This window comes from Artemia sp. Qi Xiang Cuo, chromosome 19 (assembly GCF_049724085.1).
Source record: "Artemia sp. Qi Xiang Cuo chromosome 19, ASM4972408v1, whole genome shotgun sequence".
NCBI lineage: Eukaryota > Metazoa > Arthropoda > Branchiopoda > Anostraca > Artemiidae > Artemia > Artemia sp. Qi Xiang Cuo.
This window is the reverse complement of record NC_142812.1, coordinates 18,570,288-18,588,093: the sequence shown is the minus strand read 5'-3', so window position 1 is coordinate 18,588,093 and position 17,806 is coordinate 18,570,288. Positions and strand designations below refer to the sequence as shown.

Here is a 17,806-nt window from a genome sequence, read left to right as displayed (position 1 = left end):
TTTTGACGAAAATACCAAAAAAGGCGTTTTAGAATGAAAATACCCTAAAACAGGAATTTTCCCTAATTCTAAGAGGATAAACATAAAGGAGGCACATGTCACCCCCCCCTCCCAATTGACGTGACTGTTATTTATTAAAGTAAAACAGAAACATCACCACTTTCATTTTTCAACTCTCCTGCTAATATTTATATCCTGCTACATATTCGTATCTTTCCTTAAGGTTTATGCTCCGTGAGCAATTTTTAGTATGTTTTTTTCTGCTCTCTTGCAGTTTCCATATATCAACAAAAAAAAGACAATTTTGATATTATTCCATAGATAACAATCAACTCTATTCATTCGCCAAATTATATTTTTAAAATTTGGCGTACATGGTATCTTAGATTGAAAATACTTTGAAAACATGTTAAAAATCAAGGTGAAAATATTCAGGGAATATTTAGGACGATGTTGAACTAAGCCCAAACCCAATCTATACATGCAGTCTATCAAAAGGCCGTATCAGCAATTTTTCAGGAAGGACAATTTTCTATTTTTAAAGCAAGTCCCAGTAAAAAGCTCTAGTAATATTATAATTCTTGCTTGGCGATTGGATAGACCTGAGACTAATGAATCCATTGATATAAATATTTCGTCCTTTTTGTGCAATTCAGATATGCGGGATTGCGGCAAAATCCCTTGTTTCGGAGGAAACATGTACCTTAACACTCTTTCACTTCTGCCACGAGCAATAATTCGATACACAATCAATCATCTCAAAGGCCTAAAAATGATAACGACCTGATAATGTTTCAGTTTTTAATTTTCCTATAAAACGAATGTAATACATTATAACACATTTTTGGATTGAAATAAATTGTTTCAGTATATTCCGTGCTAATTAATTCAAATAAAATAATCGTTCGTTTTATTTGTTTTTGTAAGAGCTTCTCCTAATAATTTTTTTAATACAAAAATCTTGCGTGCTTCTATTATTTAATAAAATAAAAGGGAAGCACCATGTAATAAAACAGTTCTATTAATGATTTTCCCTCTGTCAATAAAATATTTGGACATTTGATTATACCAGATCAAAAAATACTCTTTAGTCCTATAAAATTGATGTTATATATTGCCACACTGGATCCCCCTTATATATAAATGAATATGTATACATACATATATATATATATATATATATATATATATATATATATATATATATATATATATATATATATATATATATATATATATATATATATATATATATATATATATATATATATATATATATATATATATATATATATATATATATATATATATATATATATATATATATATATATATATATATATATATATATATATATATTTATTCATATTATTATATTGCCATTATTAAAATATCATATTAAGCATTATTAATCCATTATTAAGCAATGGCGACAATAGTTTTGTCGCCATTGTTTTAATAAAACAGCTATTTATGCGTTATGTATTCATATATATTATATATATATATATATATATATATATATATATATATATATATATATATATATATATATATAAATATATATAAATAAATAAATATATATATATATATATATATATATATATATATATAAATATATATATATATATATATATATATATATATATATATATATATATATATATATATAAAAATATATATATATATATATATATATATATATAAAAAAAAAAAAAAAAAAAAAAAAAAAAAAAAAAAAAATATATGTATATACAAATACGCATAATGAATAAGCAATACAAATAAATAAAATAAAACTGTTATTTTCAAGTCTTTAAACCCTTTAAAATCAAATTACCTTTTGCCACTATATATCTTGTAAGCATTGATTTAAGGATCCTAAGTAGCAGCTTATTATTTCAACTATTAAACGAATCCCCCGTTAGATATACCATGCCATTGCAACTAAAAAGAAAATTTCCCAATCCAGCCTCCAAAATGCAGGATCGTGGGCAAATTCGCCATCTATCTGGAAAATCCGTCCCCCAATATTATATATTTAGGTCTTTTTTGCATTAAAAATATTTCAGTTAATTACAAGTTAGTTAAGTAAATAAAAATAACTTACTTTTCATTTAATTCCGCATCATGCAGCTCCTCATTTACCTCACTCATCCCTTTTAGGCAATTCTCATCCCTCACATTACTCTTGTCCTGGTTATCACCCAGGACCATACCTTCTTCCAGTCATTCCAGCAACAAGCTGACAAATAAGCAGAGAGAGAGAGAGAGAGAGAAGTACCGTCCTTTTAGTTAGAGGCACAGGAGTTGCCGATCTTGATTTAATTAGGATCAGTAGATCAAAGCGAGAGCGAATGAGACTTTGATAAAAAGTTACTCTTGTCTTCTTGAGAGTGGAGAAGACACTCTACTTATACGAATAAAAATTCAAATTGGATTTAAATATGACGAGAACGACAATTTCTAACTGTCTCTTTTAGCTACTAATATTATTATTTGCGAGCAGCGGAATCGGTCGGAAACGGGCATAAAGCACCGTAGTGTGTAATCTTTGTAGAAATCATAGAAAAATAGTTTTTCCCCCCTACAAGAAAAAACATTATGTAGTTGCCTTGCCCCCTTAACCCCCTCCTCTCCCAAACAAACTGGATCATAATATGAAGAAAATCATTTTCAACTTGTCTCGGTTGCCTGTTAATATCACGGCTGCCCCGGTAAGGGCAAACCTAGTAAAGAACGAACCACAGCTCCTAGTAGCCAAAAATCTTAAATTATTTTCCCAAAAAAAAAAAATAACTGTCAAGCGAGAAAAAACCGTCATTAGAAGCTGATTCGGAATGGTAATAAAGATATCGGTTCATCGTAATATTCGAAAGCTAGCCTAAAAATACTCGCAAATGTTGTCAGATCAAAATAAAACTGCACCATTGAGATCACCGAAACTCCCATATTGTTTAAAATCTCACACAGGGAGGTTACAGCCCTTCCCACATTGAACAACAAGAAAAATAACTTTTTTTGAATTGGTAGCACCGTGGGTTCTTCTTTCCTTTTTTCTTCATTATTATTATACGAGCAGTGAAATCTGTCGGACGTCATGCATATTAAACCGCAGGGTATTATCTTTTAAAAACTGTTTTGCCCCCTTTCAACCAAAAAAGTTGTAGTCATCTAGGCCCCTACCCGCCCCCCAAGAACACGACTCCAGAAACCTTCAAATTAACTCCATCTATGAGACTAAGCACGGCAGACTTGTCAAGTGTGGCTTTGGAAATACTAATTTAGGAATTCCCCCTTTCCCTTTAACTGAATTTGCTTATCCAACTGTACGTGAAAAATTATAAACTAATTTTGGAGAATCAGATAAAAATTGTTTTGCCCCCTCCAAGGAAAAAAATTGAAGTCGTATTGCGCCCCCAACAAAACAGTTGCATAAGGTTTCAAGTTAACTACCCTTCCCCAATCCATTGGACAAAATACGTAGACTTACCGAAACTATAACTTTAAAAATATTGATCTAGGAATAAAAAGTTCCCCTATTAATTGAATTTGTCTATCCAACTGTCCTCGTAAAATGGTATGACACTGTTTTTACTTCCCTGATGCAACTCTTACTAAAAAAATATATACCATCAATATTTAAGTTTCTACCGACGAAAAAAAAAGCTAATACCAAACTTGAACCCTTGACCCCAAAATTATTGAACAAATAATCTAAAAGCCGGGCTTGTTAGTTTGTTTTCACTTTGGTATATTTATGAATTAAAACAGTAGGTTTTCTATAAACAGACTTATCAATTGTATAGGTGGATTCTTACTTTGCCCAAGAATATGTAACCCTTGACATTTAGTTTTTGATTTCCGTCTATTTGAGACATATTTCCTTTATAGAGAAAATAAGCTATTAACATAATCCTGCGGAGAGCTTCACCATTAATAAGATATGAATTAATTTTATTCACAAAAAAGATGTAGTACTACTATTAACAAGTCATCGCAGCACCAAGCCCCCTGAGGCCAACACAGCTACGCACGCTCCTCCTCCATCCCAATCTATTCAAAGCCTCCCTCTTTACAACCTCCCAGGAAGATCCAATTTCTTTTAAATCTTACCATACGACATCCTCCTAACCCAAACGAGGACGACCTGCTTTCCGCTTAGCCCTAGACGGCTAGCCAAAAAGGACAATCTTTGGCAATCTGTCATCTTCCATCCACAGAACGTGCCCCAGCCATCTTGGAAAATCCGAGAACCTGAAAGAAGTAATGTCGAGGATTGAATACGTGAGTAACAGTTTCGTTCAAATCATTTATTTTACTTTCAATTTATTTTCAATTTATTATTCGAATAAAAACATAACACAAACATCAATAACAATAAAGATCCTAGAAGAGAACTTGTTAAGGACCCCAAAAAAAGAAAAAATTAAAGTAACGTTGAAAAAAAGATAGAAGAATAAAACATGGGTAATTAAAGCACATTGGTTAAAAGTTTAAAGATTAAATTATATTATCAAGTTTCGTTACATTACGTTCGGTAGTAAATATCCATTCAAAAGTGTCTTCCTAGTAAAGCTATTCATCATAGCTATCTATTCGTTCTTTTAGAAGATGCCTCAGCGTAAATATATATAGACCAGAGCTCTCTCTCTCTCTCCCCTAATCCAAGATTTTTACGATTTTTGCATGAATCCTCATGTTCTTCTCAATACAGTATTTACTATTTTCCACTTCTTCTTAAGAAAATTCGATACCTTAAAGGATCACGCTATCTAGACTATTATAAACTTTTTTAATTTGTGTGGCCAAATTATTAACATTTGTTAGGCGGTCCTGTCATAATTTAGGTGCCAACACCTATTTTCCCAGAAATCTTGGAAAAACCATTTAACTTTTCCCTTTTTGTGCCAGAGATAGAGACACTCAGTTTTAATCAAACTTATATCATTAGAAAGTATGCATTTTTTTTTCGTATAAACGGAGCAGAATTTTCTGTTTAAAGTTCAGAAAAGGGCATTTCCTAAAAATTCTATCGCATACCTGCTAGGACAACGCTGACAATCAGTTGAAAAAATTGTCATTTGAGCTATTTGGCAGCTTTGAGAGCTCCCTGTGGTGCTACCCACTTTACTTGAAAACCTTGCCAACTCAGGGGACGTAAAATTTCACTATCTTTTGAATCAAATTTCGTAGTTAAACCACGTATTCCAATTGCTCTAGATGGTGGGTAGTCCCCAGAGAGAATTTGCTCATACGCTCTTTGTCTTTGAGACGGTCAGACGACTCTGAGGCGCGCAAAAGTATTTAAGGTAGGAATCTCCTTACAGATCAACATATTTCAATTATCTGCGGTAGCAGCTAATTGATATAGCTAATAATAACACATATGTATTTTTTTTTCAATTTGTTTATTATTTCTAAGGCTTACAAATTTGTCTCAGAGGGAGACATGACGAAATCTAGAAGAAATGATTCAAGGACGATTAAAAGAAAAATCGCAACTGTAAGAATGAAGAATTTTTTTTAAATAGTTATAAGAAAATTTTGACGGAGCGACCCAGTCATGTAAGAAAAAGAAATATATATATATATATATATATATATATATATATATATATATATATATATATATATATATATATATATATATATATATATATATATATATATATATATATATATATATATATATATATATATATATATATATATATATATATATATATATATATATATATATATATATACATGAAAAACGAAAAACGTGAAATATATATATATATATTTTATAATGAAAAACGTGAAAGGACGATAATCAATAAAACTGAAAAAATAGAATATCAAAATGCTCTCGGATGCAGAGAACAGAAGCGCTAACTCAGATGTAGGTGGAGAGGGAAGCGTGTTTTTCAAAATCTATTAAGATTAATTTTATTGTTTTTTTGATTTTTCAAAGAAAATAGCACAAAAAAGTAGTTGTCAATGAAAATGCCAAAGTAGGTATTTTTCAAAATCCAGGTGGCATTGCTCCCTTGTCCCCATCCCCAATTGGTGCACCTCAGAGAGAATATTATTGTGACTTGGTTTTTATTAAATGTCAACAAAATGTCTAATATCAAAAAATTTTCAACCTTGTGTTTGAGCAAAAAACTGAATTAAAGGCGTTTTCCACTGACGTAAAGTTATTGAAAGAAAAAGTGTATTGTATGCCTTTAATAAAAGCATTGTTGACAGCCAATAAAAACCACTCTTTTTTCCACAAAAAAAACCAACTACATGCTACTGTCGGTTGCCCCCTCCTTAATACCTCACTCTTTACGCTAAATTTTTTTTTTATTTTAAAAAAGCTTAATAAATTATTAAAAGTTTCCTTGTGTTTCGAGAGTCATTGTTAAATAACTGGAACAAATAGTTAGTCTTTAGTGTAAAAAGCGAGATATTGAGGAGGGGGCAACCTTCTCATATACGTAATAATTTATGTACGTTTTAAGTTTTAATGTTGCTTCTTACTTTCAGTAGAAAAAACCTGTTTTTTAACTTAATTTCTGAGATAGTTTTTAAAAAAATTCCTCCATGAAAAGATCCTCCCACATAGCCTCCAGCCGGAAAATCCCCCCCCCCTTCAAAGGTATCTGCATACTTCCCAATAGCCAATACTATATGTAAATAATGGGCAAAGTTTATAGCTGCGTGGGAGGGGGGCTAGCTGCCATCCAACATTTTGGTAACTTAAAAAGGCACTAAAATTTTTTATTTGAGATCAAATGAGCCCCCTCCCGATCTTCTAGGATAACTGGTTCAATACGATTACCCCTGGGGGAAAAAAATGAACCCATATCCATAATTCTGCTTCTGACAGTACGGTTCTTTGATATACTGAATCTGATGGTATGATTTTCATTAATATCACTTGAAGTTTTCGGGGTGTTTTCCCCTTTTTCAAAAATTGGCAAATTTTCCCCGGCTTGTAACTTCTGATGGGTAAAATTAAAATTGATGATTTTTTGTATATTCTGAGTAAGCATCACAATTCGTTTCTTCTGATGTATCCATTGTCACCAAGACTCTGTTTCTTAAAGTTTCGGTCACTATTGAACCGCATCGCTCCTTACTTACAATTTGTTACAACAAATTGTTTAAAAACTGCCTTAAGTAGTTTTCAAATTCCTTCACAAGAAACCTGTAATAAAATAATAAAATAAACTCCTGATTTACAGTATAGAGTAGTTTTTGTTAACGAAAAGATCGGTGCACTATATCATTTCTAAACAAATTTAACTTGTCCCTTAAACTTTCATTACACTGGTCTACAAGATTCTGAGATCACATTGAAAACGACATAAGAAAACTATTTCGGAACTTATGGTTAAATTGGTGAAATTGGTAATCCCCACGATTTGAACCATCCAAAAAAGTGAGATTAATGTACTGTATATTGTTCTTAAATTACAGTTATTTTTCCGTCGTTAATAATGGTCTTTTAGCTTTACTTTGCGGTACTTGAATTGGTTTCTACCAAAGAACTAATTAATAAAGTCATATATTACTCCAAGAGACGTTTACGAGCAAAATCAGAACAATAGGTTTTCCGGATAATGCAATAAAAAGAAATAAATTTCGGAAGAGTCCGTCTTCACAGAGATCTACAGAGGATTACATATGTAATTCTTGGTAGTTTATTTGTGAAGGGGCCTACAGGGGAGGGGGAATATAGAATATTCTCCTTCCATTGGAACGCCATAAGGCCTATCGAAAAAAAAAATGGAAATTTACCCTCCTTTCCACTTGGCATACCGCATATTTTTTTGCATTCGCCCAAAGACGTGAATCTTATCATGGTAGCTGGTGGTTAGTCTTACCATCTTACCACGAGTGAAACCTTACCAATACCGGGTGGGGGTTATTATTCTGAACTCTAAAATAGCAAAATATGGCAATAGATATTAGCAAAACATTCCACCTTCGATTTTTTGTTAAGAGAGAAGCTCAGTTTTTCGTGCATTTATTTTCGGGGTCGATCAGCCCCCTATCTTCACCTGAGTTTCTCCTGCCCTTTTTAGTCATTTAATGAGTCAGCTCCGGAATAAGCAATTGCCATTGAAAATGTCTTTCAATTTACCTTGATTCTCAGCAAATTGGCTCACCATTTTACTCCAGTCACGCAGTCCACTTTGACCCTTGTCCCTTCTGCTTTTTTGCGTTTTGATCTAGAGGGAAGTCAAGTGCACGCAAAGCAGTAGAGTCAGTTTTTGCGTTTAAAGGAGGGGAAAGGCTCTGGTCCCCTTCCTAGGCACGTGTCTAATCCGTTACCTTGACCGAATGATAATGAATTTGACATTATTTTACTGTTTTTTGTTTGACATTTCTGTTGTCAAGTGATATCATCTCAGTAGCAGCAACAAATAGCTGAACACAACACCCACAATTTTTTGGGGGGAGGGCACTTTTCGGGCAAGGGGAAATTAGAAAAAAGCCAAAAAATATATACTTTCAGTAAGATGTAAAAAAATCAAAAATCTCGAGATCCCTTTGTTAGTCCGAGTGGGAATGTAAAGGGTATATAGGCAGAATACCACTTTTTGGTGAGTAGTGAACAGTTTAGTTGTACATGTTATCTTCCTTTTGGCTAGATTTGAGTGCCAATTTAAAGCCGTTAAGAATTAACGCATCAAATTGGTTGGACCTAATGTACCTGGTTGTAAAAATCTATTTCGGCCCAGGTTTGTTTTGACAAAAAGTGACGATAAATCTAACAGTGACTATTATTAAACATACTTGCGCATACCAAATACCTTGTTTATACTCGATTCCTCAAAGAATTATCACATTTTGTATTTAATTTGTTTGTTGCCACTTAAAATCCATTATTAAACTGACCCCTGATATTATTCTAGCAATATTTGTTTTAAGGAGCACAGGAAATGCAATGGGAGACCACGAATCAAATGGGGAGGAAAAACTTTCATCCCCTTAGATTATGCTGATGGTTTAAGCATCCTAGATGAAAGTGTGAGCAAAATTAATGAACTTTTAGAGGTTTTGCCAGTTCAAGGTGCTAGAATAGGTTTAAAAATAAATGAAGATGAAAAGGTGACTTTGGGTAACGAAAAGATTGATCAGGTGGACAGCTTCACTTACCTTGGTAGTATTATTAGTAAAGACGGTGGCGGCAGTGAAGATGTTAAAATTAGAATTGCCATGGCTCAGGGTGTTTTTTTCATAGCTAATACAAGTTTGGAAGAATAGGAAGATAAGTCTGCAAACCAAGATTAGAATCTTAGAAGCTACAGTGATGACAGTAGTCAAATATGGCTCTGAAGCATGGGCGCTCCGAAAAGCAGGATGGATATTCGCTAGAAGTTTTCCAGAGAAATTGCCTATGGATTGTTCTGGGTACACGTCCGACTGACCGTATTTCAAACAGTAGAATGTATGAGAAGTGTGGTTCAATCCCGCTTTCTAGGGCTAGGGCACGTTCTGCGGATGAAGGATGAGAGATCGCCGAAGATTGTCCTTTTCGGCCAACCGGCTAGGGCTAAACGGAAAGCAGCTCGTCCGCAGTAGGGGTGGGAGGATTTCACAAAGAAACATTTAAAAGAAATGGGAACTTTTTGAGAGGGTGTACATAGGGACGCTTTGAATAGATTGGGATGGAGGAATAGTGAGAGTAGCTGTGTTGGCCTCAGGCGGCTCGGTGCTGCGATGAGTTGTTAGTAGTAGTAGTAGTAGTAGTTTCCCAACCAGTTGCTACCGAGAAGTAGTTGCTTCCGAATGCTAAATTTCTCATAGAGTTATCCGTTGTTTCAGGCTTGGAATTAACCGTTCAGACAGGAACCACCCTGGAATCACTCACTGTTACTGAACATTGTCAAGATAGTGGTAGATATTCCGTCAGTATTGAAATATGTATTTCCATTAATTTATACATCTATCATGCCTATAAAAGACTCATGTTCCAGATATGGAAAATAAAAAATTAAATTATTTAAAAAAAATCTTCATGTTTATTCTCTTCTAAAACAACTATAAACCTGAAGAAAAATTATTATGCGGGGACAAATAAACAGTCAAATACTGGGGTAGGACGAAATGTCTCTAGGACGAAAACTCTATACGCGTAAACGAAGCTGTTTGATTAAAAAAAAGTTCGTTAAAGTACCAAGCAAAAGGCAAGCATTCAAGGGAGAGGTTAAAGGGTCCCCCCCCTCCAAAGTGTTTGTCCGACTCGTAAAATGTAATAAAAAAATCCCTAAAAACACATTTTTGACGGGTTTTTAAAGTTCTTTTTACCCCCCACCCCTAAAAGCTAATAGCCCCCACAGCAAAAATCATGGATATAGCCCTGACCAAGGATATCAATATAAAAATATTTTTTTACCCCCTGTACCAACTTTAGATCTATTCAAACCGCGATTCTAAAAGATCTGACTTTTGAAGTTTTTAGGCTAGTATTACATTTAGTCAGTGTTGCCAGGGTAAACCGTGAATATAAATTAATAAACTAATTAATTGGTTAAATTTGATAATGCTTCTCATTTGTAAAATGAGAGGCGTTCCCAAATTCCAAAGATAACTGCACCTCTAAAGGATAATTACCCCCTCTTAACCTGTTTGCTGTCTTATTTTTTTATGATGTTTGTTGTTTGGAATCATCTTTTTTTACTTAATTCTTCCATCCCAATTGGAGAATGGGGCAATAGAATCAACCTCTGTAATGGCTCAGTACGACCAGCTGATATTTTTAGCTTATTGTTTGCCGATTTTATTTATCCACGTTTCTTTTTTTAATTTTGGTACCGTCTACTACTGGAAACTGGATAACGGAAACTGGAAACTACTACTGGAAACTGGAAACTCTACTACTGGAAACTGGATTTTACTAAAAGTTGAATTCCTGTTTTTGCCTAAATGTTTACGATATATATGTGAATGTTTCCATTTAACCATTTGCGATAAGCAGATTAAATTGTCACTATTCTTGGCACTCCAATGGAACTTGCAACAAACCTGACTGGTTGCTTTAGTACACCGTAATTTTAAGCAAAACCGGACAAGTTGCTTTCGCTGATTGTCACCCCTAGTGATTTATCATTATTTCTAGTGATTTTTTATGTAGCCTAGTGATTTTCCTCGAGCTAGTGATTTATAGTGATTTTTTATCTAAAACTAGTGATATTTTCCTAAAACTAATGATTTTTCACGATATAGCGCGTTAATTCATGATTCAATCAAACAAATCATACAAGAAGCTAATTAATAAGAAACACAAAATAGGGATTCACTACAGTTCCTAATATGTTCCAGATTAGCATCTATGCAAATATACAGCCTTGGAAAATTCTGATTTCCCACCATGTGTCCATATTAGATATAGACCCCTAAAGCGTTATCAAGAAGATGATAGGCAACTCTAGGTAATCGCAAAACTGCAAAAATGTTCTATACTTCCTATTTTACAACATTTGCTCAGGTCAAATTGTCTTCATATTTATGGGTTTTTTCTCTATAATCCATCAGTTCTAAATTAGATTTTCTTCTGTTAAAACCTTTGATGATTGAAATTGGTTGGGCGTAAGGGGTAATAAGTCTCCAAATTCTCTTATTTGTAATTGAAACATCTAATAAGTGCGGATAACGTCCTATTCTTTAAATTTTGGGATTTATGTGCTAACATATTAAACAGTTTGTGGTAACGAACTGTGAGAATGGAGCCACAAGGCTCAATAGTAACCGAAACTCTAGAAACAGAATTTTGATATCATTCGATATGTCATCGGCTATGTTGATTCCAAATATATAAGATTTATTATGCTTAGTTTTATTCATAAATGCTAAGAAACTGTGAAAATTTGCCTGATTTTTGAAAGAGGGATTAAACATCCCCTAAAAGTGAAAGAATTTTAATTCAAATTAAATCATTAGATTTGGTGCATCAGAGAACCCTATCAGGATTCATCAGGATTCAAGCCCCTATCTGCAAAAGTGTTGAATTTTGTGTTATTTACCAGAAGGAAAATCACGAATGCGTGTTTATTTGTTCCCCCCCCCCCCAGAGGCGATCGTATCAAACCAACGTTTCTAGAACATCAGAAGAGGGCTCATTTGAACAGAAACAAAAATATATCCTTTTATTTGACCAAAAAGATCGAAAGGCTACTAGTCCCCCTCCCTCGTTCCCTTTTCCTCAAAGATTATTCCATCAAAATTCTGAGATAGCCATTTTGTTTAGCATAGTATATCTGAGTTTTTGGTATGTTCAGACTTTTCAAACTGAAATGGCCTCAACTCCTAACAGCTTTTCTTTACTTACTTATTAAAGGCCCTAAGTACGAAACGGTATTGGATACTAGGGAAAAAAGAACGATCTCAACATTGAAGGAAGACAAAAGAACTAAATGAAGGAGTGACAAAGAAGAGGACAAAAGAATTAAAAAAAAGTATAACGCCTGAAGAAAAAAGCCTTATCACAGCCAAAAAGGTAAAAGAAAACTTCCTTCTACGTACACCTTGCAATGAAAAATGCAGATGTAAATACAGTTTAATCTTTTCAGAAGATTGGTGCAAGAAAGGATTACTGAATTTTGGCAAAAAGACTTCACTAGAAGAAGGGCTTTCATTATTTTACGTGCTGTACAGCTACCAGTTATAAGACAACGAGGTGTTTCAGAAACAAGGAACAACTCGTTTATATATATACTATTAATGACAGAGAAGGAAACAGAATTAGAGTATGTAAATCTTTTTTTCTCGCAAATTTAGGATATTCTAAGAAAAAAAAACTCATTTACGAAACCTTAACAGCTGTTGAAAAAGATGCAATGTCAGGAACGATATATAATGCGCCAGATAAAAGAGGTAGACATCTAAACCCACTAAAAATTTTATACAAATAATAATTATATTATTTATTATATAGATAATAATATTGTATAATATTTATATTATATTATATAAAAGGCACAGCCCAAGTGTCGCACAATGCAGAAGAGAACTTGCCTCAAATAGGTGGTATCTTCTTAATCAAATGAAGCACAATGATTTTTTAAATTCCCATCCAAGTTTTTTTGCTCTTATGATTTGTATAGAAAGGTGTTAAATGATATGAGTATAATATTTCAAACAGTTCATGGTAACAAACTGTAAGTAAGGAGCCACCCGGCTCAATAGTAATCGAAACTCTAAAAAACGGATTTTCATACCAGTAGATACATCAAAAGAATTAAATTTTTATGCTGCTTTTAAATATGTAAGTTCAATCAACTTTAGTCTTATCGCTCAAAAGTTAAGAGCCTGAAAACATTTGCCTGATTTTTGAAAAAAAGGGAAAAACCCTTTAGAAGTCATATAATCTTAATGAAAATCACACACCTTAGAGAGTCTTAATGAAAAATACACTCTGCCCCTCTGAAATTTTTGTTAATTGATGGTACTGTGTTCTACATCTAGTTATATTGGTAACTTTGTTGGATTTTGTAGTACGGAAAACAAAAAAGACTATTGTTGAATATGGCATTAAACGGGGAACAAACTTGAATAGAAATAGATCATACAGAGGAATTGATTATCATAGATAAAAAATTTTAAGAAAAAAACGGATTTTTGTATGTTTTAAGGGTTCGGGGTTGGAAATCAATGTTAAAGAGTTTTAAGAACTCAATGTTAAAGAGTTTATTTTATTTATCTACTAACGTAGATAAATAAAATAGAATAATAAATGAATATATAGGATAAAATAAATGAATAGAATAGGATAAGGTAAAATAGAGTAAAATAAAATAGTCAAACAGTTCGTGGTAAAGAAGTGTAAGTAAGGAGCGACTGTGACCAATAGTAACCGAAACTTTAAAAAACAGAATTTTGAATTGGCTTTCTGTGCTGATTCCAGATATGTTAAGTTCATTAAATTTAATGTCGCCCATCAAAAGCTTGATTCATTTTTGTAAAAAGGGGGAAACATCCCAAAAATCACACCATCAGATTCAGCGTATCAGAGAACCCTACTGTAAAGGTTTCATGCTCCTATATAAAAATGTGAAATTTTGTATTTTTTGCCAGAAGAAAGATCACGGATTTGTGTTTATTTGTTTGTTTGTTTGTTTTTTTTTTCCAGAGGTGATCGTATCGACCCAGTGGCCCTAGAATATCGTGAGAGGGCTCATTAAAACGAACATTTAAAGTTCTGGTGCCCTTTTCAAGTGATAAAAAAATGGAGGTCAAATAAGGCCCCTCCCACGCCCCTTTTTTCTCGAAATGGTCCGATCAACAATTTGAGAGAGCCTTTTTGTTCAGCATAGTTGAAAGACCGAATAACTATGCCTTTAGAGATATTATGACCCCTCCACAGCCTGTATAGAAAGGTCTTTAAGTTGCAAAATTTTCCCATTGTTTACGTATAACATTTTTTAGTGGGAAGCATGCCCGTATTTTTTTTTGGGGGGGGGGGATTTCTGCTGGTGAATTTCCCACGGGGATGGTTTTCCATGGGGAGGGTGGTTTCCAGGGGGCAAATTTTTCAGCAAATATCTTACACTAGGGGAGTTTGCCTGAATTCCTATAAGAAAGTCTTCTTATGCATTGCTTTTTCACTGCCGACTCAATTTTAGGCGTGGAGATGTTAACGGTAATTGTCCGGGATAAATTTTCATTAGGATTGAATTGTCTAGAGAATAAACATCTGGGGAGGAGGGATTTATCCGTGGAGTTGTAGCCAGATTTCCTGGTGTTACTTTAAAAACCATCACAAATTTAAAAAAAAACAAAAAAACAGTTTTTTCAACTGAAAGTAAGGAGCAACATTATAACTTAAACCGAACAGAAATTATTACGTACATGAGGGAGATTGCTCCTGCTCAACACCTCACTCTTTACGCTAAAGTTTGAATTCTGTCCCGATTCTTTAAGAACGACTCCCAAAACACTGTTTGTTTAATTAGAACAATAAGAAGCTTTTTTTAAAAGTACTACAAAACTTTAGCTTAAAGAGCAGGGTTTTGAGGAGGAGCAGTCTACCTCATATACGTAACAATTTCTGTTCAGCTTATGCTTTAATGCTACTCCTTACCTTCAGTGAAAAAACTTTTTTTTTATTATTTAATACCAAGCTAAGCCATGAAGAATATGGTATGTGTTTCAAATTTAAGGAGCATGATCAAAACCACAATGAATAAAAAAAAATTGAGGAATTGATGTTCGTTTTAAGATAAATCATATTAATTTATTTTTTGTTGGTTTTTGTTTGATTTTTGAGTAGCCAAATGGATATTAAAATTTTTTTAGTAGTTTATTTGTGTGTTATACAAGAAGGATTAGAATGGCGTGTCTAAGGATATTGTAAGGGCACAGGTTTCTACCCCTCCTAGGTTTGTTTTCGGGTTGAGGGAAGGTTGGGAGGATGGAGGATGATGTATAGTTGATTGAGAACAAGGTTTTATGAAAATCATTTGTCTATTATTAATGTATTTTCACGGCGAAAGGGGTGCCCTATGGCAGAAGGGCACCCTGCTAAACCGGGAATGGTACTTTTTTGCGGTTTTGAATTTTTTCGTAGCATACCTTGTCTTTGTCAATGATGTTTGGCTACCCAAATCCAAATTTCAAAAAATAAAAGTTGTTTTTAACTTAGTGTAGGTGACATTAAGGTTGAATTTAAGTGAAAAAGATTATTATGTCACCGAGAGGAGAGGAGGTGGGATTAGAAAAAAAAAAAAAAAAAAAAAAAAACACAATGAAGAAAGTGTAAAAGACGATTGTAAAACTTACATTTATTGGAAATGTCACATGGAAAAGACCAAACAATCAAGAGATATATATAAAAAGAATGCAAAACAAATTCTTCAGACAAATTGTATTTCTGTGCTTATCTTCCGGAAGTCATCAAGTTATCACGCATAGATTCCTTTAAAGAAGCCGTGTTTACTAGAGAAATGGTGGAATTCAGTGAAAGATTTGTCGCAGTTTGCACTCAGGCCAAGTCCAAAGCACTAGCTGCATTGTAAAATGAAGCTATTAATGGAAGAAAAAAGAAAGAAATATTAAATTAGTAGAAAGCTATCTTATACCCCCATGTGGCACCCCTGCTGCCACCTATAACTTTTTTGCACCCCAAATAAGGGCATCGCCTCCCTAGGGAGAAAGATTGCGTAATCGGTCAATGACCTCTTTTTCCAAGTGTGTCAACAACAACAACATCGACCTTGACATTCACTGAGAGCGTGCACTTACAACAACAACAACATCGACCTTGGAACACCTGTGCTGTCGACCTCAATTCACCTATCGTGAATCAATAATTCCCCTTAGAAACAACAAATTAATTTCCCCTTTCTTGACAGATCAATCAATCAATGACATCATCTGTCAGACTTTAAAAATTTTCGCCTAGAAACATTTCTCCAGGAATCGATCCAAATCATTAATGTCTTTGCCTCGGGAACAGTTCTACTGGTCGAACTCCAAATAATATTAATAACCAAAGGCCATGGAAACAATTCTCCAAGAAACATCTTAGCGATGAATTGTTTTAGCGCGCGAAAAGGTTTTTTATTAATTTGAAATGCATTAGCGCAGAGATGCCAATAACAAAGGAACACGCTGAATTTACGTTTAGGGATTATTTGGGCGAAACCGTTTTAGACAGGTTATGGAACTATTTCGGCGAAACAGATAGAGACATTTTAAAAGAAGATTTTTGAAGAGATTTTAGAAGAGAATTTAATGGTGAAACTCTGTGGTCGTTATAATACACAAGTTTCATTTGAACAGTGTTGTGAGGTCCTCTAACCCAACCCCAAAGGGTTCCAATCCTCCTACCCCAACCCCGAAGGAAGCCCCCGGTCCTCAAAGGCCCCCCAAGCTCCCAAAGGGCCACCGGCGCCCCCAAAGGCCCACCCAGACCCTCAAAGGCCATCCCCGGGCCCCCAAAGGCCCATCGAGCTCCCAAAGGACCAACGGGGTCCCAAAGGCCCTCCACCGGACCCCAAATGTCCCCCCGGCCCCCAACTGTCCCCCGGACCCTCAAAGGCCCCCCAAGCTCCCACAGGGCCACCGGCGCCCCCAAGGCCATCCAGACCCTCAACGGCCATCCCCGGGCCCCCAAAGGCCCATCGAGCTCCCAAAGGACCAACGGGGTCCCAAAGGCCCTCCCCGGTCCCCAAATGTCCCCCAGGCCCCCAACTGTCCCCCCGGACCCTCAAAGGCCCTCCTGTGCCCAAGGCCCTCCCTGTGCCCCCCAAAGGCCTCCCCGGCCCCCAAAGGTCCCCGGACCAGAGAAGCGCCGCCGGGATGCGCCGTGGGCCAGGAAAGCGCCGCAGGATGCGTCTCAGGGATGCGCCGCGGGTCTGGAAAGCGCCGCAGGGGATGCGCCGCAGGGAGGCACCGCAGGAAAGCGCCGCAGGATGCGCCGCAGGGATGCGCCGCAAGAAAAAAGTAAACTAAAAAGTAAAAATTTCGAAATGTTATCCCCCAAACGCCCTCCTCGGACCCCCAAAGGCCCTCCCCTGGTCCTCAAAGGTCCCCCGGGCTCCCAAAGGGCCAACCGGCCCCCAAGGGTCCCCCGGCCCCCCAAAGGTCCTCCCCCGGTCCCCAAAGGTCCCCCTCTTAAAATGACATGAAATATGTGTACGGCTCTACCAATCATACTCTGTGCTTGTTCATGGACACGACGCGGCTTTTCCACTGGTACTCTATGGCAGGTTATCGACACTAGCGAGTTTATTGCATGCATTAAATCAGTATTTTTTACGCAGTGGAAGGATCAACACACAATTCATATCTGTAAAAAGTGAAGATGAATTATTCGACGAAA

At 35.2% G+C, this 17,806-nt stretch overlaps 2 protein-coding genes across 2 annotated transcripts in view; both read right to left on the bottom strand.

Moving 5' to 3' along the window:
• The window catches only part of LOC148940573 (sodium-dependent dopamine transporter-like), a 72,111-nt gene extending 69,773 nt beyond the window's left edge, over positions 1 to 2,338 (bottom strand). The window contains exon 1 of the mRNA XM_089105523.1: positions 2,111 to 2,338. Coding sequence (XP_088961649.1) covers positions 2,111 to 2,217 — 107 coding nt within the window. The 5' untranslated portion in view covers positions 2,218 to 2,338. The remainder of the gene's footprint in view (positions 1 to 2,110) is intronic.
• LOC148940572 (sodium-dependent dopamine transporter-like) overlaps positions 1 to 17,806 on the bottom strand; it is a 144,089-nt gene that overhangs the window by 71,347 nt on the left and 54,936 nt on the right. The window lies entirely within an intron of this gene.